We start from the raw sequence: 22,436 nt of genomic DNA, 5'->3' as shown, positions 1-22,436 counted from the left end.
CTATAATGAAGTGTTTTCTAGTTCCTTTCAAATGTTACTTTCAAAGCAGCATTTAAGGTGTTTTACAGGTGTTTTACTATTTGACAGTAATTTTTCTGGTTTTCTGCCATTCTTTTATCAGTCCTAAGGGAAGTGTTTGGTTGTTCCTTTTGCATTGTTGAAGATAGTCACAATATGCAATCTCAAAATTGGTTCCCAAGGGGTGCAGAAAGAAGGGAAAGGGGGAGAGGTTCTCTATCTCTGGCGTTGTAGGGAGTGCCACAATGGATTTAGACCATTAAGTACACATTGGCTAAGGCTGTACCATGCTTGCCCCTCAGTCCCCAACTTTCCTTCAAATGTTTTCTTGACGTTTGCTTGTTAGTCCTCAGTCATTCAGGGAGTTCTAGTCACATTCAAGTAAATTCAAGTAGAAGCCATTCTCAGATCTTGTTTAGCAGTACGGTGTGGATGAGGGACTCACAGGGCAGTGTACATAAGGTCAGGTGGCAAGGCCAGTATACATACATCCAAGCCCCTTGCTCACCTTCATACACTCCATTCAGGCTAAATGCATGAATCTGCGTTAATACTGGTCTACGTTCAGGTCCATAAACAGTACTGAGTTAATATGGGAGACTTGAGAATTCATCCTAATATACTAAGAACTAGAATTGCTAGGCATGAAAGTCAAGAGCATTTAAACATGATGTTAGAATATCTGTTGAAACAGGCAGCAGAAATAAAAATCCACTACTAACCTCGTGATGAATTTTGGGCCTGAGAAATGCCATCATGAATGTGAGCCACAGGGGAGACTGCAGCGCCCTTGGAAAGAAACAGAAAGGCTAAATCATTTGTGCCTGTACAAAGCACTCAATAGTACAAATCAGCAGAATGGATGCAGTGCCATTCACCTTTCTAGCAGAACTACTGAAATTAACAGAGCTGGATTTAATCTTGTGCTTGATTTCCATGGGTCAACTCAAAGCATGGTCAAGTCTGCATCCAGTGCAGTGTTTTAGAAAAGTATACCAAGGGTTAAGTTACCATTTATTCAAGAGAAACTCAAAGTTCTCTATCACTTTTAACACTAGATAACACAAAGATTCATTCATTCATTCATTCATTCATTCATTCATTCATTCATTCATTCATTCATTCATTAAGTTTATATACTGCCCATCTAGAACATGTCTACTGTGAGAGGTTTACACAAAGCATAAAAAATAAACTAAAGGTAAAATCTGAATTAATCACAAAGTCCAAGATGGAAAAACAAATAGAGGGGAAAAAGAAAAGAAATAGGCTAGGTGATGACTGTAGGGAAGGCCTGCCTGCATAGCCATGTCTTCAGATTGGACTTAAAGGCCCTCAGTGAGAGGGCCAGGTGGATCTCTGCAGGTAACCTGTTCCCCTACATGTGCCAGTTTTCAAACTATGTCCTCTTGTCATTTCTGGCAAGTAGGGGATGATCAACAAACTGGAGAAAAACATGGGAACAGCAATGCTCCCCATTTGTGCCATACAGAAAGTGCAACTTTCATGAAGGGATTCCTTATTTTATTCCAGCTAACTGCATTGTATCTGAGGAATGGCAAAGAAGGAGACAAGACATTTGTTTGACCTTGTTTCACATTAATCCATGAAATGGTGCTATCATTTCTAATAAACTGAACTAAAAGGAAGAAAAGTAAAGTCTAAAATTCAGGATTGTAAGCCCATCTTTAGATGAGATATTAAGCTCTTTTGTGAACTGATGCCTGCACATCCCATGAATATAAATTTGCTGAGCATTCTCTGGCAGCCTGACAACCTAGTTGTGCTGGTGGACAAGGGGAGACATTCCCAAAATGTAAGGTCTGTTGGGGGATTTTATTAAAAACTGTGGCAGAGAATTCCACAGATGCAAGTGTCAACAACTCCTAAAAATAAGAAGTCAAAAACCTGCTTAGTTCCAACACAGTGATGAGATAACATGCCATTGTTTTGATACAAATCTAAATTTCACAAAAATGCTATAATATTCCAGTATTCAATCTTCCAAAGCTAGCTAAATTTAGGTAGCACAGAACTGGCTCTGGAATATCTCAGTGCTTTGGAGATTGTCATGGCAAAGAGCATTCCATTTCATCTAAGAAGCAATTATAAGCTGGGGTGATGACGCAAGAACAGAGGAAGTAGCAAAAACCTTCCTGACCAAAAAGCAAAGCATGCTGTTTATATACCATCCCATAGTGCTTAAGGGACGTGATGGTGCTGCAGGTTAAACCACAGAAGCCTCTGTGCTGCAAGGTCAGAAGACCAACAGTCATAAGATCAAATCCACATGATGGAATGAGCTCCCGTTGCTTGTCCCAGCTCCTGCCAACCTAGCGGTTCGAAAGCAAGCAAAATGCGAGTAGATAAATAGGCACCAGCACGGTGGGAAGGTAACAGCATTCTGTGTCTAATCACGATGGCCACATGACCACTGAAGATTGTCTTCAGACAAACGCTAGCTCTATGGGTTGGAAACAGAGATGAGCACCGCCCCCTAGAGTTGGACATGACTGGACAAATTGTCAAGGGGAACCTTTACCTTTACCATAGTGCTTAAAGCACTCTCTGGGTTGTTTACAATTTAATTATGCAGTCTACACATTGTCCCCCCAGCAAGCTGGATACTCAATTTACCAACCTTGGAAGGCTGGAAGGCTGAGTGAACCTTGAACAGGCTACCTGGGACTGAACCTGGGTCGTCAGCAGAGTTTTGGCTGCAGTACTGCAGTTTAACCATGGCACCATGACGCTGAAATAGCAAATGGAACATTGTGCAACAGAAAAGTTGAAGCCTGAAGCAGGAATGGAGGTCTCAGCACTGAACCCACCTGCATCTTAGTAAAAATCTCAAAGAAAGACATAATGAGAATATCAGAACCAACACAAGCTGTCTGAAGGTCTTTTAAGTTTGGCTGATGCACGACCCAAAGTCTCAACACCAAGAACAGACAACCAATACAGAAAGTCAGGGCTGACCTAGTAGCCCAGTTTCCTACTTCCCTTATCTCCCGAGTTTCTGGAGGCACAGGAACTATGCATTGAAACCACAATGAAACTATATCAGAAGTCTAACCAGTCACGTACATTTTACAAGAGAAGGGAAGCAGGGAGAACAGTTTTCACAAGTACCAACAGTGTTCTGGAAACATGCTGTGGAGCAAAGCAAAAGCTGTCACAATAACAGCACCATTTAAAGAAGAAGAAGAAAACCCAGCTCATCTACTGTTTCATGATTGCCCTTTTTGCCAAGCACTAACAAAATTCCGAATCTTTTTGTTCACTCTCACAAAAGAAATAAGAGTGAAAGAGCCCTTTTTCTGCTCGATATGCGTTTGTTGCAGTGATTAATTCAAGAAGCGATTTGCAAGGAATGAACAAATGAATAGGCGAATGTAGTTTTGCATGTTGAGAGCTACAGGGAAACAGGTATGGAGAAGCTACTCCTCCACATCCCTGCCTTGCTGCTATCATTTCCATTCTGCTTTACAAAGACTTCATTGTAGGAGCAGCAAACTCCCCTTGTATGCAGATGGGTGTGAGTGCGTGGGCTTCTCTTTTATTTCTTTTGAGGTATAACCTACCTCGGCTGCTAAGAGATCTCTTTTCTGACGAATTGCATTAAATTCATTCCTGGAAGAAAACAAAAAGGATCTTGTATAATCAAAGTTGTCGAAGTAACTTGAACAAGCAAGCTCCCATGAGAATGGTCTCTCTCTCTGATTTCTCTCACTTTATCAAAGACACCTTTCTTGGGTTGAGGTTCTGTTTTGTTTTGTTTTTTTAAAAGTCAACCTTCACATTTGTCCTCCTTTCATTCTCTCCTTTGACAAAGCATAACATAGCCCTAATTTTTGCTCACAGACACAAAGCATTTAAAGTATGGAGAGATGGCTAAGAACTGGGCGTATAAGTTAAGTTGGGGAAGAGGCAGGGGTTGTAAGAGTTTTCAGAGATGTGATTTCTTTTATTTCTGTTTAATTTGTAAAGGAGCAGGTAAACCAATGAAGTTAAATCAGAGAAAGGATGTTACCATGTTAACATTTATCAGCTGGAGAGCATAAGCATACAGGAGCCTTCTGCAAACAAACAACCTAAATGGATGAAGATCTTTGTGTGCAAATGGCTACTGGATATGTAGTTCTGAACAGAAGTGAATTAATACCCACTAGGAGCCTGGTTCAATAGGAGGTGAGGTTCAATAAAATTCCCCTTATTATAAATAAACCTCCATGACCGCTAAGCATGGTTTTATCTTGGGGGGGGGGTCTAACAATTAGACCAGTTAAAGAAAGAAATCAGTTGCCTAATGCATCACACATTCGTAGTGTTGGGGAAGGTCTTGTAGACTATCTAGTCCGACCCACTGCTCAGTACAGGAAATCCTCAACGAAGCTTGAGTATCCTGAACAAATAGTTGTCGAGCTTCTGTATGAAGCTCCCTTGTGAAGGAAAAACACCCTTTCACAGATAATTGGCACAACAGAATAGGAAATCCTCTGTATTATGGAAAGGATAGACTTCACAACAGTCTAAGGATTCCCTCAATTTTGTCTTTGTAACATTAATAATTTTTTGTGCAAAGATGGACATGATATAGGAGAAAAATGGGAGGGACCTCACAGAAGCAGGAGACATCAAGAAGAGATGGCAAGAATACACAGAGGAATTATACCAGAAAGATCTGGATGTCCTGGACAACCCAGATAGTGCAGTTGCTGACCTTGAGTCAGACATCCTGGAGAGTGAAGTCAAGTGGGCCTTAGAAAGCATGGCTAACAACAAGGCCAGTGGAGGTGATGGCATTCCAGTCGAACTATTTAAAATCTTAAAAGATGACACTGTTAAAGTGCTACACTCAATATGCCAGCAAGTTTGGAAAACTCAGCAGTGGCCAGAGGATTGGAAAAAAATCAGTCTACATCCCAATCCCAAAGAAGGGCAGTGCCAAAGAATGCTCCAACTACCATACAATTGCACTCATTTCACACGCTAGCAAGGTTATGCTCAAAATCCACCAAGGCAGGCTTCAGCAGTATGTGGACCGAGAACTCCCAGAAGTACAAGCTGGATTTTGAAGGGGTAGAGGAACTAGAGACCAAATTGCTAACATGTGCTGGATTATGGAGAAAGCCAGAGAGTTCCAGAAAAGCATCTACTTCTGCTTCATTGACTACACAAAAGCCTTTGACTGTGTGGACCACAACAAACTATGGCAAGTTCTTAAAGAAATGGGAGGGCCTGACCATCTTATCTATCCCCTGAGAAATCTATATGTGGGACAGGAAGCAACAGTTAGAACTGGATATGGAACAACTGAAAGGAGTACGTCAAGGCTGTATATTATCTCCCTGCTTATTTAACTTATATGCAGAATATATCATGTGAAAGGCTGGTCTGGATGAATCCCAAACTTGAATTAAGATTGCCGGAAGAAATATCAATAACCTTAGATATGCAGATGATACCACTCTGATGGCAGAAAGTGAGGAGGAATTAAAGAACCTCTTAATGAGGGTGAATGAGGAGAGCACAAAAAATGGTCTGAAGCTCAACATCAAAAAAACTAAGATCATGGCCACTGGTCCCATCACCTCCTGGAAAATAGAAGGGGAAGATGTGGTGACAGCAGCCACGAAATTAAAAGACGCCTGCTTCTTGGGAGGAAAGCGATGAGAAACCTAGACAGCATCTATAAAAGCAGATACATCACCCTGCTGACAAGGTGAGAGCTGGACCATAAAGAAGCCTGACCACCAAAGAACTGATGCTTTTGAATTATGGTGCTGGAGGAGACTCTTGAGTGTCCCCCGGACTGCAAAGAGAACAAACCTATCAATTCTGAAGGAAATCAACCCTGAGTGCTTATTGGAAGGGTAGATCCTGAAGCTAAGGTTCCAGTATTTTGGCCATCTCATGAAAAGAGAAGATTCCCTGGAAAAGACCCTGATGTTGGGAAAGTGTGAAGGCAAAAGGAGAAAGGGACGACAGAGGAGGAGATGGTTGGACAGTGTAACTGAAGCAACAAACATGAATTTGACCGAACTCTGGGAGGCAGTGGAAGACAGGAGGGCCTGGCGTGCTCTGGTCCATGGAGTCACAAAGAGTCTGACATGACTTAACAACTAAACAACAACAACATTAATATTTACACTTTGCATGGAAATTAAAAGCACAGCTTAGATCGAGGGTAGGAAAAGGGCACCCATGGGATTGCATGTGGCTCCTAAATATTTCCAGGAGAGATTATTCACTTTAAGGTAGGCCACACAATTACCTCAAACACCTCAGTGACTTTTTTTTTCATTCCTTGACATGCTTGCAATTTTTTTGAGTTACTGTATACCCCCCCAGCCAAGAGCCTAAATGTTGTTGGCCCACAGACACTCAAAAATTATCCACCCCAGCACAGATAATTTCTATGGTCCATATGACCTTTTGCAGTTTTTGTATTATTATGAGATTTATTACCTACCATATTCCCCATCTCATTTAGGAACATCCTGAGTAGGTAGGCGTAATCAGACATTCAGAGTTTGGCCCCACCTTCCCTTATACACATAATTTAGCATCACAAGAAAATATATTTTGTATTAGGTTATTTTCCTTCTCCAATATCAGTTTTAAGGCTGTCATATTCTGACATCAGCTTAAATATTACACTTGCTACCTTTAGTTCATTTTTCTCCAGAAGTAGGTTCTCTTTCAAGTGTAAACTGCCTCCTAAGGCACCATGAAAGTGTGCTCTACACTGGATTTCTGCAATTATCAAATCGGCATGTTTCATTGCAAAAATGGTTTTTGACAGTCTTTTTGCTCTGAAAATAATTCCTGACACTTTGGGTGGGGAAGAGTAACATTACAGATACCAGCTAAATGTACTGTCATAGAATGAATTCAAACTCACCTTGAAGTTCTTTTCAGAAGAGATAATTCACAGACAAATCCTATTAGATGGAAATGAGTAAAATCAATCTCTCTGTCTGTCTCTCTCTCTCTTTCCTCTGCCTTGTATCTTTTCTATAGACTGAGCTCAGAAAAGCACCATTCATCAGAGTTCACTTTTAAAACAAAGTGGAGTTGTAATCGTTGAAAAAGAACTAACAAGACTTTCTTGTATATCCAGGTTACATACTTCTCAGAGATAAATGATACTGTATTGAAGTTTAATGGTGACAAAGGCCTGGAAAGCCTTGAATTCATTCAGAATATGGAACTCCCTATATTCAAGCACAAAACAGGTGTGTATACACTTAGTATTGCAGCCATCAGACTGATGAAGCGTACTGACTGAATTCAGGTTTTTATAGTAATCTATGTACAATTCTTGCAGTATCAGGTTCATTGACATTAAATACAAGAATTCTCACTGGGCAAAACAGATTATTTCATACTCTTGTTAGACCATGGCATTATAATTCAATCTGTTACTTTTATTTTTATTTCCACCATAAAGTCACATCACAATTAAAATGCCTCAAATAATTTCTCAGACTATCTAGAATATTCATCACTATCACCCATGGTGAACACTTCATTCTAAGTTTACAACATATTGCAGCATATTTCCTTCCATGCTTTTTGCTTTTCCTCCTGAAGAAAGTCAAACCTTGTTTTTAAAGAAGTGTAAATTTCGCATCTGAAAGAAAGACTAAGAGACGCGAAATGTAAACCTGTACACATTTACTCCTGCATTCAGTGGGGCCTCTCCATAGTGACTGTGCACTAGACATTCTTGACTGGGGGAGGGGTGAGATTCACTGAGCATGGTGCTTATTTCTCAGTAAACATACAAAATATTGCAATGGTAGCCTTTTAAAAATCAAAATTCCTCAGTCTGAACAACCTTTCTGACAGAATCACTGTTGGCATCAGATTCAAGTAAAGACAAAACAAAGTACTTCCTTCCATTTTTCTAGAAATGTAAACAGTTTTTGTAAAACAAAAACAGCAACTTAATAAACATATTATAAATGATTTACAGTCCAAAAGAACTTACCTTCCAAAGAAAACAACAGAAAATGAACCCAAAATATGTTCCACAGTATCATGAAATGGACTTTTCTCACAATGTTCATTTCAGTCTGCCTTCTTAATATGAAGTATGATCTTAACTATGATGGCATCTTAAAAGTTAACGTCCTTCACAGTTTCTTCCAAATTTGATAAACTGAAATAGAAACAAAAATAAAACAAAATGAGGCTCACTTGCTTGGCTTGAGGAGGATTTTAAAAAAGATTTGGAAATGCCGCATACGTTTTGGCTGGGTTTCTCTCATTAGTAATGCATAGTAGCTCCTTACCTGAGTCAGTATTAGTTACAGGAGACCCTGCGTTCTTACTCCTCTTTTGGACTGAATCAATCCTTTATAACGCTCAGGACAGTGACACAGAAAAAGATCGTGCTGTGCCATGATCTTTTGAGGGATCATTTTGCATCTGTCTGCTTTGAAGCTTGCACTGATCAAGATTTCCTTTCTCTTGTTTTCAATTTCATATTGCAAATGCAATTTAGAGTTCAGAGAGTGGGCAGGTTTTTGTGATACAGTTGCATTAATAGCAAGGATAGCTGTTTGCTTCACACAAGTAGTGAATGAAGTCTTTATCCTGATTTTAAAGCTTAAACCTGATCTTATCTTTGATATTCTGAGGATTCTGCACAAATCAAACAGCACTGCATTTTTACCACTTCGTTGTTACTTAATTTCCTCTCCATTCTTTCTCCAGAGGAGTGCTAGAAATTGGGTGTTTTCAGGATGCTAAAAGTTACTGTTTGGACTACAACTCCCAAAATATCCCAGTACTGTATTCTGAAAACTGTAGTGCAAAAATAGCTTTCCTCACCATTATTTATTTTATTATAGCTTTTATACTGATATCCTCTCAGGAATCTACTTAACTGAAGAGCAGTTGTAACTAGTTCTTTGAATGGTCATCCATGAATTAACACATATGGGTTTCTTGTGTGTCTGCATGAAAATCCTTGGAATCTTCTAGGGCAAGGGTCTCCAAACTATGGCCCGGGGGACACATCCAGACCGCCTTGCCTTTTTACCTGACCCAGGCAGAGAAAGAGAAGGGGAGGGGAACCCAAGTGATCCCCCACCCCCACTGTCTTTGCAAAGACAGTGAGGGTTGGGGAATAGCTTAGGTTTCCCTTCTCTACTTCAGCCCTCAAAAATGTGTAAAATATATAATGTGGCGCTCATACTGAAAAGTTTAGAGAGCCCCATTCTAGAGCCTAGAAAGTGTTAGGAGACACCCTTCCTCAGTGCACATACTCCCCAGCCTGAAGGCAGCTTTCTGTTACCTAAGTCTGCCACTGACCTAGAAATAATAGGAATTTTATGACAGACTGAGGGGAGGAGAGGGGGTTGAATGAACTCACAGATGATCCCTCAAAGAACTACAGTTGTAGGTAAGCAACCTGCCCTTCTTCTTTGTGGTCTCTGTGCAATTAAACATTGGGTGATCGGGAAGCTGACTTACGAGCTGGAGGTATGCCACACTAACACAGAGGAGATGTGCGGAATGCAGCATCAAACTTAGTCTGGACGTCCAGTCAGCGTGGATGAACGTCAAAGGCTGGGACCAGGTTGCAAATGTCCCTTAGCTGAACTCCTTTGAGAAATGCCATGGATATAACAGCTGGTCTGGTTGAGTGCCCTTTTGAGCAACTAGGCAGTGGCTTTTTTTGCTAGTTGGTAGTATAAAGAGATCATGCCACTATCCACTTAGAGAGTCTCTGAGGTGTAACATTGTGACCTTTTTTGAGGCCTTGATGTCTGACAAAAGGTCTGTTGGACTTCCAAAAACTTTAGTTGTGGACATGTACAAAGCTAAAGCCCTATGGACATCCAGAGTGTGGAGTGACGTTTCTAAGTTGGAAGTGAGTGGTGGAAAAAAAAATATAGAGAGTACCAAGAGTTGTCTTAAGTGAAACTCAGAAACCACCTTGGGCAAGAAAGAAAGATCAGGGAATAATTTCACCTGATCCCTATAGAATTGTAGGAAATCACAATGTAGAGTGCCCAGTTCGCTAGTAGTGCATGCAGAAGTAATGGCAACCAAAAACAAAGTTTTGTACGAGATCAGTTTGAGATTGGAGGTAACCATCAGGTTGAGGGGTGTGGTTAGCTGAGAAAGAATCAGGGACAACTGCAATATGGGGGTTCTAGCATCCAGATAAACATTTTGCAGCAGGGTGAATAAAAATCAATGAATTTTAAAAATCAGGTTGGTTTAAATCATTTTTAAAAAATCTAATTTTTAAAATTTAAATCGTAATTTAAATCATGATTTAATTCAATTCGATTTAAATCAAACCCAACATGTTTTGCAGGCACTTCAATAATTATTTGAGAACTGGACATCTAAAGAAGCAAGAAGTCACAGAACCCATTGATTGATGTGTTATTATTGGCAAAAGATACATCTTTAAAGACATCAGGCAAAATCAAAAACAAACAAAAAGACAAAAACATGTGGCACCCTAAAGACTAGCTATTATATTTTTATGTGAGCTTTTGTGGATACATCCACTTCATCAGACAAGTACGTAACTGGCAAAGTGTACTTGTCCACAAAAGTTCACGTTATAATAGTTAGCCTTTAAGGTGCCATGTGCTTTTGTCTTTTTATTTCTTTGGATTTTGCCTGATATGCTTGCACAGACTAACATAGCTAACGCTTCTAAAACTATCTTTAGATTACTATTAAGGTGTAGTAAAAACTGTGCAACTGTGGCAACAAATACATTCTCTTTAAAGATGTCACAAAATCAACTTTTTGTGTGTGTGTGTCTGTAGTTATGCCTTGTAATGGCATAGAGAAGACTCCCTGGAAAAGACCATGATAGGAAAGTGTGAAGGCAAGAGGAGAAGGGGATGACAGAGGATGAGATGGTTGGACAGTGTCATCAAAGCAACCACATGAATTTGACCCAACTCTGGGAGGCAATGGAACACAGGAGGGCCTGGTGTGCTCTGGTCCATGGGGTCACAAAGAGTCGGACATGACTAAACAATAACATACCTTGTAAACAGTTTTCTTCCTTAAATTTGGGTGAATCCTCCAGGTTATCAGTTTGAGGTACAGAGAACTAGGTGACTATCCATCCTGCCATCATATGTGATCAGGTCTGGATTCAATATATTGCACCTCCCACATGGCCACCCTAGGAATCAGAATCACTAATCAGGCAGTAATGGGAGACTTTCCTGCCTTCCTACATCCACCAGATACTCCTCAGACAGACCAAAACAAAGCAAAGCAAAACAAAACCCGTCATTTTCTCCCCAATATTTCATTTTTTTTTTGCTGAAAATTTAAAATATAGATCTGCCAGCATTTTAAATGTTCTAACAAAAAGTCCAAGCAGCTATTGGGGGGTGGCAGGGTATTGACAGCTTGTTCAGTGCTTGCGGGACAAGCCAGCTCCACTAAGGGGAGTGGCTGAAAGCTGGCGGCAATGCTTGATCTGTGATTGTACTGCGATTGTAGTTTATGAGGTTAAGGGAAGGGTGATCTTGCTTTGGGCAGAGTATTGGCTTAGATTTCTTAACTTTGGTCTTCTTTTAAAAATATATCATTTGTGGTTTTCTTTTTGGGAGTTGAAAGCAATGGTTTGGTGCCTTGGAGGTGGAGGGCCCAGCTTTGGAATCAAAGCTAGGAGTTGCTGGCTGCTGACTAGAATCTACTTGGGTTGCCTGTTTCTTGAGAGGTTTAATGGAGGCAGGCTCAGCCTAGAAAGCCTCCATGAGTTTCCTTATTTAGAACCCAAAGTGCTGGACCCAAGATTTCCATGACAATAGTGTTGACAGTCTGAAGAGACATCTACCCAAAATAAAACCTTAAACGGGATTGCCTATTACTTATTTCTGCATTTGTGAACTTCTTGCAGAATTGACAATGGCGAGGTTGATGCCCCTCACCTAGGCAGCACCAACACTTTGAATGTCCATCAGTGAGGGAATATTTATTTTTACAGCTCATGCATCTTTTGAACAGGTCCAGGGAGGCTTAAAAAGGCAGGAACGCCCATTAACTGTGCAGCAGTGAACAGTTACTATGTAAAAATTACTCTTTTTGTGTGAATTGTTGGGGCCTGTAACTCTGTTGCCAAACTACATGCACGGGCAGAATTCATATCTGGGTTTGTAGGAGCTTGTTCATCTCTCCGCTAAGTGTAGCCTATTGTGCAGCCATAGTTTTTGAGATTTAGGGGAGGGGGGTGTTCTGTAAAGACAGGCCTGCCACCAAGGGTTTTGGAGGGTGAAGCATTTTTGTCAAGAATGAGTTGTAAATATTTTTTTTCCAAAGGCATGTTTAAAAAGTAGGAAAAATATGCTGTTAAAATCATAAAATTCTGATTTTAACAGGATATTTTTCCTACTTAAAAGTTCAAGTCCTAGAAAAATCTATTCTAATAGAAGAAAAATGCAGGGCATGGTCAATAGTGTGAAACTGCTGGAACCATGGTGTTCTTTATCTAGCCTCTACAAGAACTTACTAACAAGATGGAAATGTGCATGCAGCAATGCACTGGAGGCTGGTGTAGTGATGTAAAATACACATAAGGCAGGAGAGATCTGTGGTTGAAATTAATCTCTTGAAAGTGTAGTATTATTCAGGAAGGAAATGTTTTATACACTTAAGACCATGTGAGCCAGTGTAATAGATGGGCTAGGGCTCAGATGAGGAGGATTGGCCATGGAAACTCACTTGTGGGTGGTGCTGATAAAACTACTCCTTTAAATCTCTCAAATAACTTCAAAATCCTACAAGGGTCACCCTAAATTTAAAAAGCCATGAACACTGCATACATTCCTATGCCATCTTGCTTATAAGGTGCATCTATATATCTCCCAATTTTATTACAAGCTAGCTACTTGTAACAAATGCGTAGTCGGACTAAGTAAAAACCAAGTTCTGGATGCAGCATAATAGTGCATTAACAGGTGGTCAGAATGGGGAAACACATTTTAAAACATAAATGAGCTTAGACACACTACTGTGTCTTAGACGATGGGGGTCTCCTTTAACCTATACCAACATAATCAGCTAAAATTTTGGTGCAGATTCATTGCATTTGGCAAATGAAAACTAACATTCCTCCTGAAGGAAAAAGATCAGTATAAAGGACCTTTGTATATACTGAAAATGAAGACAGAAATTCTACAAGTACCGGTGATTAGAGACATTCTAGTTTTCTGGCCATTATCAAATGATCACAAAGGAACTGAACACAGTTTTCAGTCAAACACAATTTAGAAATTGTTTTCAACTTTATTTAAAGACCAAAAAGCATTTTTTTTAACGGTAAGACTTCTGGTAACGTGCACGAGCACCAGGTCCACCGAACTTCTTGGACTCACAACGACGAGGATCAGCAACCAAAAGGGTCCTGTCATACTGGATGAGGATATCCTTTATCTCCTTCTTGGAAGCTTCATCAACATCTTGAGAAACCAAAGAATACATGTGTTAGACCTTGATACCTTCCCTTACATTCAATAAAACGTAAAAATGGATTATTTTGTTCCAATAAGATTTTTTACATTCTTTGAATTAGACAACAAATGCTAAAATAACATAAGCAATAATTCATTGGTTACAAAGGCAGCAGATTTGAAATTATATATTGTAACTCACATTTTTGGTAATAAGCCACCAAGGCTTTGGAAATGGACTGCCGAATTGCTGTAGAAAAAAAACACAAGTTAATGGTACCAAATAAAAGATAAAAATAAATAATTTTTACCTAAGTTAAACTTGGGCTAGAGAGCCCAACTGTGTGATTCAGAAGATTAGTCTGTAACCCTAAGATACAGGAGTATGCCTATAGAAACATATATGCATTTATAAGATTAAATCAGTACCAGAGGAAAAATTGCAAACTCAACAGATGACTGCTAGATTTAAATTTATGATTTATTTAAAATATTTTTACCCCACCTTTCCCCTTAAAAGGACCTAAGGTAGATTAAACATTAGGAGACAATATTAAAGATAACACTGAATTTATAAATACTAAAAATGGAAAAAATAACACCATACTAAAAAGATAAACAACACCAAAACACATTCAAAGCAGTAAGGTCCAACAATTATAAGAATTCCATGCAGGCAGCCAGTCTCAGGGAAAGCTTGCCTGAAGAGAAAGGTCTTCACCTGCTTGCAAACGGACAGCAAAGGTGGGGCCAGTCCAGCCTCCCATGGGAGGGAATTCCAAAGTATGGGAGCAGCAACAGAGGCACATTTTCAAGAACACTGGAAATATTTTAGCAATGCAGTCTGTAAGGGTGTTTTTGTGTGTTTTTGGTGTATTTATATTTATTATTAAAAAATAATCCTTCCTAAACTCAAATAAACAGATAAGTTCATTAAAATCTTACCGTATATCTGTGCTACATGGCCACCACCTTTCACACGGACCCTGATGTCAACTCCTGCAAAACGCTCCTTGCCCAAAAGGAGAACTGGTTCAAGCAACTGAAGAAATAGCATTTTGGTTATTAAATGTTATAAAAACACAAATTAAGTAATATACTTATCTGTGGTTAACTAAAAGGGTGCCAACTGCTTACAAGTCATGGGCCTAGTAGTGTGATCAGAGCCTCAATGGTTAGTAACAATTTATCACATGAGTTATTCAATTTAAATATGTGTAAAAGAACATTATGATTCAGGCCAACATACTTACTTTTTAAACAGTGCAAGTATTACAACCCTATGCATATGTATTAACAAGCCTCATGGCACTTTGTGGACCATAGCTCACTTCATTAGTTCCATGCAGTGCTATTTCTATTGCATATTATCTTAACTCTGCTAAGGTGAATGATGATCTTACTTGGACTTAGCAAACCACTGCCTAAACTAGTCCTATTTTGGCTCTACAACCAAGTCAGTAGATAAGTAAAAAACAGAATAAAAGCAGCTACCAAATAAAGGTGGGCAGAGTGCAACCGTAAAGGAAGCTGAAAATGGCAAACTATGTCATATAAGCCGCTAAGAAAGCACAAAAAAATTGTTCACAAACACTATGAAGTTATTCATTCCTAAATCAAATTCTCATTGAATATAAACGGAATTGAAAACATAAAAAAATGAACAAACAACTTACTTTATATTGCAGAGTTCTAGGCTCTATCATTTCCAGAGGCCTTCCATTCACCTTAATGAGGCCATTTCCTCTTTTGCAGTGAGCAACTGCAGTAGCAGTTTTCTACAACAGAATATGGCAAGAAAAATGTGGAAAAATTGTAACATATTATCTCACTTATGTACTAACTACTTAAGAAAAGCTTTCTAAAATATTTACCTATGAACAATGCCTCGAAGTTACCCATTTACAAATGCTGCTGCTTCTGAAATTATTTTAACTAAATCCAATCTGCCTACTACTTCAATGTAGTGTCTGGTATTCAATCATGGCAAAATAGAATAATACGCAGATAATATGTAGTAAGACACCAATATTTAGAAACTAAAGATTTGACCCACAGTGTATCTGATTTTAGAATGCTATGAATGAAGAAGTAAGACTGTAAATGGAAAATATCAGAAGAGGCAGTACATTTTATCCTCTAACACAAAAACAAGGAGATCTGTCTTAAATTGGAATTAGATCACTGGCCACTGGCTAATCTCTATCAGATGAATGCTCCATGACAAAATTCATAGTAGTCATTTCATGGAGTAAGCAGACAAACGTTACTGCTGCCAGTTTCGAACACATGGCTCTCAGCCCTATCAGGAAACTCAATTTTTTCCCTTTCGTTTCTTGCCAAACTAAAGCCAACCCCCCCCCCCTTTTTGACCACAAGCATCACCTTCCCGAAGGAATGAATGGGTGAATAGAAAAGGCCAACGCCAGGGGGAAATAGTACTCCCCAGGGCAAGAACGGAACTATGGAAACCCTGCCTGTCTGATGAAAAAGACAGAAGGGAAAAGGGAAGGGAAAAAGAAAGCCGTTCACTTGGGCTTTCGAGAAGACGGCCTGAGAAAGGAACCGGATCCCCGAACTCGGTTGCACGAGAAAACGTGGCGCCCACGAGGGGCATCGACGTGGAGACGAGACACGAGGCGTTGTAGGTGGAAGCGGAGGAAGGAAAGCGAGGGGGCGATGCCCCTCCCCAAAGACGGGCTCTCCCCCCCCCAAAAAAAACCGCCTGCCTGAGGCCGCGGGGGGAGAAAGCGGGGCAGGGAAGGCCCCAGGCCTCCTTTGGCCGGCGCCACGCGAGGCGTCTCACCTTCCTGCCGAAGACCTGCACGCTCTGGAGGGGTCCCTTGGCCGGCATGGCGCCTGCGGGGGAGAAACACAAGGTAGGGTGAGCGACCCGCGCGTGAGGGGATGGGTGGGTGGAAAGAACACGGGGAGGCGAAAGCCGGAGCCCTTCCCCGACTCACCCACCGTCGACGGAAACAGCCGCGAAAGGAAGAACGGGGCTTCCCGAGTCCGTCTCCAAGGGCCTGCCTCGGCCGCAAAGCTTGACGTCACTTCCGGCAGCACGACACGGGGCGCGCTTTCCGGCAGGGCTCGGGAGGGGGCGCGTTCTTTTTGTCTGAACTGGTTCTTTGGAAGCGGGGAAGTTGTGCTCTTTGGTCCAGGGTAGGCGGGAGCGGAGGCTGCAGACTGTCGTGTGTGTGGGTATAGCACCGACGAAGGCAGACTGCCGTTTTCCAACGAGGAAGCCGTGTTAACGGTTTAAATATGTCTCTAAGAAAAAAGTATTGTGATCCCTTCCCGACGAGCCGGCTTATTTCAGTGAGAATTTAGATTGTAATCTAGGAAAGTTCCACATTGAGAGTCTTCACAGATATATTCCACACAAACTTACGTGCTGCTGAAGAAAATGATTTATCATCGAAAGCTCGCTATCTGTGTTTTGTTTGTTTTATATCTTTAATGGTTGATTAAAGGTACCACCTGCTCCTGGGTTGGAGATAAAGCTGTTAGTCTTTAATATGCTGTAGTGTTGTTAAACATGTATAAAATTTAGTATAGATTGCTGTCCGTGCAGTTGGGATTGTCAGATCGTGAAGTCAGTGCACAAGCTGATCTTGTTAGAGAAGTCTACATATGTGTTGGAGCAATTCATGGGATGCAGAAACTCCTACCTATGTTCTGTAGTTCTAATTAAACTGGAATTTTGGTATCAGGTTGCCCCCAACATAAAACAACCTTTGCAGGATTAAAAAATAATAATGTAAAAACAATACAAGGATGTCCAAGGAATGGCTTTACTATTAACATCCAGCCAGTAAGCTTTTGTTGGTGAAGAAGGGATTTGAATCCAGGTCTTCTGGCCCTTAAGCATCATTGGGAGGCAAGCAAGTAGTAGTTGTAGCACACAAGCAATGTTAACTTGTGAATCCAGCCTTTGATAGTCAGAATCCTGAGCACATCCTGTTTTAGTTTGTTTCAAAAAATTTCATGCTTTCAGAAAATAAGGGAAGTTAATTTTTAAGGATGATTTAATTTTAAAGGACTAACTAATACTTTCAGTGGACAAGCAATTGAATTGAATACACTATCATATTCACAAATAGTGTGAACCAAGCTACAGCTATTGAAGTGATCATAGATTCTACCCTACCAAGGAACCTGTGTGTTTTCCCTAATATTGGAGATCAATCTGTAAGGTAGTAATGACCACAGAAATAGTTGCTGGCAGTTTACATGTATGACCCAATTCTCACACACTAAAAGTACACAACTTCCTTGAAGCTTTGTAGCTGCTTGAACACAGGGAATCCAGTTCAGTAACCTGGCCCTTATTGTTAATTCAGTTTTGTAGCTAGTTAGTTTTAGATGTAGTTAGTATTGTTTTAACTAGTTTAATTTCATTACATTTAAAAAGCATTTGGCCCATGAAAATGGCAAGGAATAAAGAATCTGTAGCTTTTTAGATTTTGGACTTCAACTCCCATATTCTATGATCCTGAAATTGTTGTCACATGGAGCTCAACAACATACTGGAGGTTAACCATTCTGCTATACTTTTTGATATGTGCAATATGTGTAGCTATGACAACATACTAACATCAAATAATCAGTCATAACTGCATACTTCACTTCTTACTATTTTCCTGTATTGCTGTGCTGATCTGTGAAAGATGAAAGCAGGAACAAGCCTATCTAGTAGAACCAGTTTCCATGCTATGTCTAGTCAGGACCTAACACAGACTGAATTTATCAGAACAAGGGTCTCTTCCGCTTCACACAGCATATTACCTAACATCAAATAACTAAATTCCAATTTGGTATCTGAAAGTAAATCCAACTAATACTATGGGATCCACTTTTAAATAAAAGCAAAAAAAGCAAAGTGTGCTGCTTATATTACTGCCCTGTAGCACTTAAAGCACTCTCTGAGTGGTTTACAATTTAATTATGCAGGCTACACATTGACACCCACCCATGCACGCAGTGAACTGGGTGCTCAGTTTGCTGACTTTGAAAGGGTAGGGTAGAAAGCTGAGCTGACCTTGAGCCAGCTGCCTTAATCACCTGGAATCTAACACAGGTCATGAACAGAGCTTTTGACTGCAGTTTACTGTGCCACATGGCTCTTCCAAGTAAGTATCCTTAGCAGGACTTCGGCCTTATTCGTTACACACTTGGTAGTATGAAAATTGATGTGCTTTTCTTTACTTTTCTTTTTCTCTGCCCACCAAACAATCTTTCATCTAAGGCTATTGACAAAAATCAAATAATAATATTTTATAGTAGAAATCCAGTTGTAAGTCTCAGTCAGAGCAGGCCCAGAGAATCAATCGAATTTACCGAGTAGTTGACTCACCAAATCCCTACTGATTTAATTGGCTTATTCTCATTGTGATTTATTATTGATTTCAGTCTATATTTTACTAAATGAATGCAAAATTATGTATTTCTCTGTCCTAGGTTTGTTCCTCTTGGGTGTACTTAAGCTTTAATAGCAGTACCAAATTCATTAATGTCTTCATCTCTCTCTGTATTCCATTTAAAGATCCAGACCATTCAGAATATGACTTAAGCAATAAAGGCCTGCATCCAACACAGGGTTAAGTGAACTTCATGGAACTTGACTGCATTTAGTTTAGTTGAGGCCAGAGTTAGACTTTACATCTCCTATTCTTGCTTTTTGTAATACCTTGCCTGATCAACTGGAGGCCTGGAAAGTTTGCCCACAGGTCTGGGTATTGGTTTGGCTTTAACATAGGTAGCACTTAACTACGGATTTTTTATTTGTCCTGGACAAACATAGCTCACTTGCTTTTATGTACTTTAATAGTAATGTTGTATGTGTGTGTACATGCATGCATACATGCATGCATGCATACATACATACATTTAAATTACACCCATTCAGATCAAGAAGCCTCCAGTTTTATAGTGAATTCAATACAATTCTTTTCATTTTGATAAATTAGCTTTGGAATCAATTAGGATTTGTCTGCCACCTAGTGGTTATTTAGTACAATTTCTTATAGAATCATAGAATAATGAAGTTGGACCTATAAGGCTAATGAGGCCAGATAATACAGAGATGGTACCACTATAGCTGTTTGCAGGTGTTTCTGATGTCATTGTAGGAGGATAAGTCTAATGTGCTCTCTCTTTTCAAGGACAGCTGACTTACCTTAGATAAGACAAAGTCATTCCCCAGATCATTTTACCAAAAAACTGTATTGAGATCAAGTCACAAAGATTTGGAACAGTATGGTTGTCATTGCTCTTACAGTGTTTACAAATATTGAGTGTATGCATATTGTAAACATGTAAGCTATGCATGCCCTTGTTAGAACATTCATTACCAGAACTGGTCACTAGAAGGTGCCAGATACCATGCTATGTATTCTTCCCTAACAAGTATTCATAGCATGTTCTCTGACTCCCTCTAATGGTTGGTTCTGCTAATACATGTGAAAATAGTTTTTCTGGATTTTTTTTTATTTTAATACTTTCAATATTTTCAGACATAGATAAGTGAATCAGTGGATACTGATCCGTGAATAAGGAGGTCCTACTGTAGTCTGTTTAGATCTTCTGCTGTGAAGCTTTACATTTCATCATTCAAATCTCCCTCTGCTGTAAAACCCGGTGCATAGTAAAAGTGCAGCCCTCAAGATATTGATGGACTGCAACTCCCAGCATTCTTTACCTTTTCTTATGAAGACAAGGAATCATGGGAGTTGTAGGGTACCATCTATTAGATAGATGCACACTGCATACTACTGGTGTAGCTGTAGGCAGATTACTTTACTCTCAGCCTAATCTGCTTTCAATCAGAGCTTCGAAAAGTTACTCTTTAACCTGGAAGTCCCAGATTCTTCCAGCTGGTGATTCTGGGGTTATACTGTAAAGAATAATTTTCCCTCTTCTGCTTTCAAGTTTGTTGTTGTAAAGCTAAACAGAATAACAGTCTTGAATTTGTTGGAGGTTCATTGAGATGCCGGTGAAAGGACACATAAACAGTCCCGGCAGGACTCCTGAGTTTACACTTTGTGACACATCAGATATTGATGGGGAGATAACGAAGTTCAAGGATTCATCAGACCAATTATAGCAAAGCGTGTGCTCCTTACAAGGCAGAATTCACCTCCACAATTTTGTTTTGTAATTCAATTTACATCAGGGAAGCAGATGACATTGTAAATTATAAATATCAGGAACATTTGACATTCCCCCTCAGTGCTGCACGCAGCAAACATAATTTCCAAATTCAGTTAGTACATGAATACTCTAACTCAAACACATAAAAATCACCTTGTTTGGTTTTTTACGCATTGTTTCAGTGGCAATTATTAGGGGGAAATGCAGTATTTAGTGAGGAATGGAAAGTGTGTGAACTCATTTCTTCTTACCAACAAAGGCATTATAAAATAGTATATTGAGTCTATATTTTAGTCTAATGACTCATGTATTAAATGAATAAATCAGATTTCATCTGTGAACTAGATGATGCAGCACAGAGGCAAAATAGCTTAATCTGTAACATAGAAGAAGCATTTATGAAATATATCTTTAGTGACATACAGAGGTGGAGAATGCCAGCGGAAATGGAGCCAAAAACTGGACCACTGAGGAAAAGTGGGAGGTATCAGTATGTAAAAGTGGCATTCTAATTGAATTTTAAAATTTTATTTGTTGTGTTCAGCCCTGAGGTGGAGAATCATATGTTCTTGATATTTATAATGTCATCTGTTTCGCTGATGTAAAATGAATTACAAAACAGAATTGTGGAAGTACAATATTCTGCCTTGTAAGGTCTAATGAGTTCTCGAGCTTTGTTGTCTTCCCATCGGTATCTGATGTGTCACAAAATGTAAACTCAGGAGTCTTGCTGAGATTGTTTATACTGTATGATGTTTCACTGGCATCTCAATGAACCTCTAACAAACTCAAGATTGTTAGTCTGTTTAGCTTTATAAGAACAAACTCAAAAACGGAGCAGAGAATTTTTTTTCCTTTGGGCCCACAACCCCAGAATTACCAGCTGGAAGATTCTGGGAGTTCCAGTTTAAAAAGTAACTTCTGAGCAGATTAGGCTGTGAGAAAAGAAATTTGCCTACTGCTATACCAGTGGTGGGCAGTGTGCATCTGTCCAGTAGGTGTTAGCCTATAATTGTCATCAGATGTATACAAGAGTGGCATGCAGAGGAAAGAGTCAGCTAGAGAAGTCAGACAAAAGGATATGCTGCAGAAATGGAGAAAAGTACAGTAGGTGTGCAGGTGCACTGAACAGGAAAACTCCAGTTGTAATAAAACAACAAACAGTGGCACTTTTTGCACCTTACATTTCTATGGTACATTATTGAGCTGCAGTAGCAGTTCTGTTAATTAAGGTGGAAATGGTTTTTAGTGTTTTAGCAAAATTAAAGGGAGGAATTAAAAGGAGAGAGAGAAAGGCAAAATATTGTGGCGCTTTAATGACTAACTGATTCATTTCAGCGTGAGTTTTCAGAGAAGTGGATTTTGATCCATGGACACTCAGACTGGAATACATCTGCTCCATCATTAAAGTGCCTCCCTGATTTGCTTTTTTCTCCCTGTTTTTCTCCCCCTCCATTTTGATGACATGCTAAGATATGCTAACATGATTACTACTCTGAAAACTGCTATAAACAAAGGCATTGATTTTTAGTATTTTGCCACTGTGAAGTATGAAATAAGTGTCTCTCATAAATTTGATGGGATTTGACTTACCTCTATGAAGTGTTTTACATAGTAGAAAATCTTTGTTGTGAGGTGTACAGGCTAACCAAATTGAATTGAAAAGGTGAAAATGAAGAATAACTGAAGTATAGTAATTTAAAAACAGTAGCTGAAGGAGTTAAGGCCTTTACTGTACTGATGTGGCAGGCCTTGCACCAGTTTGGTGAAAATCTTTTGTGTAGTTTTGATGTTGAGGGATTTCTATTTTTG

At 39.6% G+C, this 22,436-nt stretch overlaps 2 protein-coding genes and 1 long non-coding RNA gene across 4 annotated transcripts in view; 1 reads left to right on the top strand and 2 right to left on the bottom strand.

Moving 5' to 3' along the window:
* OTOGL (otogelin like) overlaps window positions 1–8,532 on the bottom strand; it is a 102,394-nt gene extending 93,862 nt beyond the window's left edge. Inside the window, exons 1-4 of the mRNA XM_078376806.1 lie at window positions 7,997–8,532; window positions 6,926–6,965; window positions 3,603–3,651; window positions 741–807 (exon numbers count right to left, since the gene is read on the bottom strand). Coding sequence (XP_078232932.1) covers window positions 741–807; window positions 3,603–3,651; window positions 6,926–6,965; window positions 7,997–8,096 — 256 coding nt within the window. The 5' untranslated portion in view covers window positions 8,097–8,532. The remainder of the gene's footprint in view (window positions 1–740; window positions 808–3,602; window positions 3,652–6,925; window positions 6,966–7,996) is intronic.
* Window positions 8,533–13,285: 4,753 nt separating this feature from the next.
* RPS16 (ribosomal protein S16) lies at window positions 13,286–16,535 on the bottom strand. 2 transcript variants are annotated; one of them, XM_020804048.3, is made up of 6 exons: window positions 16,433–16,535; window positions 16,276–16,328; window positions 15,146–15,247; window positions 14,415–14,511; window positions 13,672–13,719; window positions 13,286–13,478 (listed from the first exon to the last, which is right to left on the bottom strand). In XM_020804048.3, exons 2-6 carry the CDS (start codon window positions 16,321–16,323, stop codon window positions 13,333–13,335), a joined length of 441 nt encoding a protein of 146 aa, XP_020659707.1. In that variant the 5' UTR covers window positions 16,324–16,328; window positions 16,433–16,535; the 3' UTR covers window positions 13,286–13,332. The 2 variants fall into 2 exon arrangements, with proteins under 2 accessions (XP_020659707.1, XP_078233081.1); XM_078376955.1 differs by having other exon boundaries at window positions 16,437–16,503.
* The window catches only part of LOC140707357 (uncharacterized), a 49,889-nt gene continuing 43,961 nt past the window's right edge, over window positions 16,509–22,436 (top strand). The window contains exon 1 of the long non-coding RNA XR_012087353.2: window positions 16,509–21,108. This is a non-coding gene — a long non-coding RNA (uncharacterized LOC140707357). The remainder of the gene's footprint in view (window positions 21,109–22,436) is intronic.

This window comes from Pogona vitticeps, chromosome 5, assembly GCF_051106095.1.
Source record: "Pogona vitticeps strain Pit_001003342236 chromosome 5, PviZW2.1, whole genome shotgun sequence".
Classification (NCBI taxonomy): domain Eukaryota; kingdom Metazoa; phylum Chordata; class Lepidosauria; order Squamata; family Agamidae; genus Pogona; species Pogona vitticeps.
Note: the sequence above shows the minus strand (reverse complement) of the source record. Positions and strands in the feature narration are given on the sequence as shown.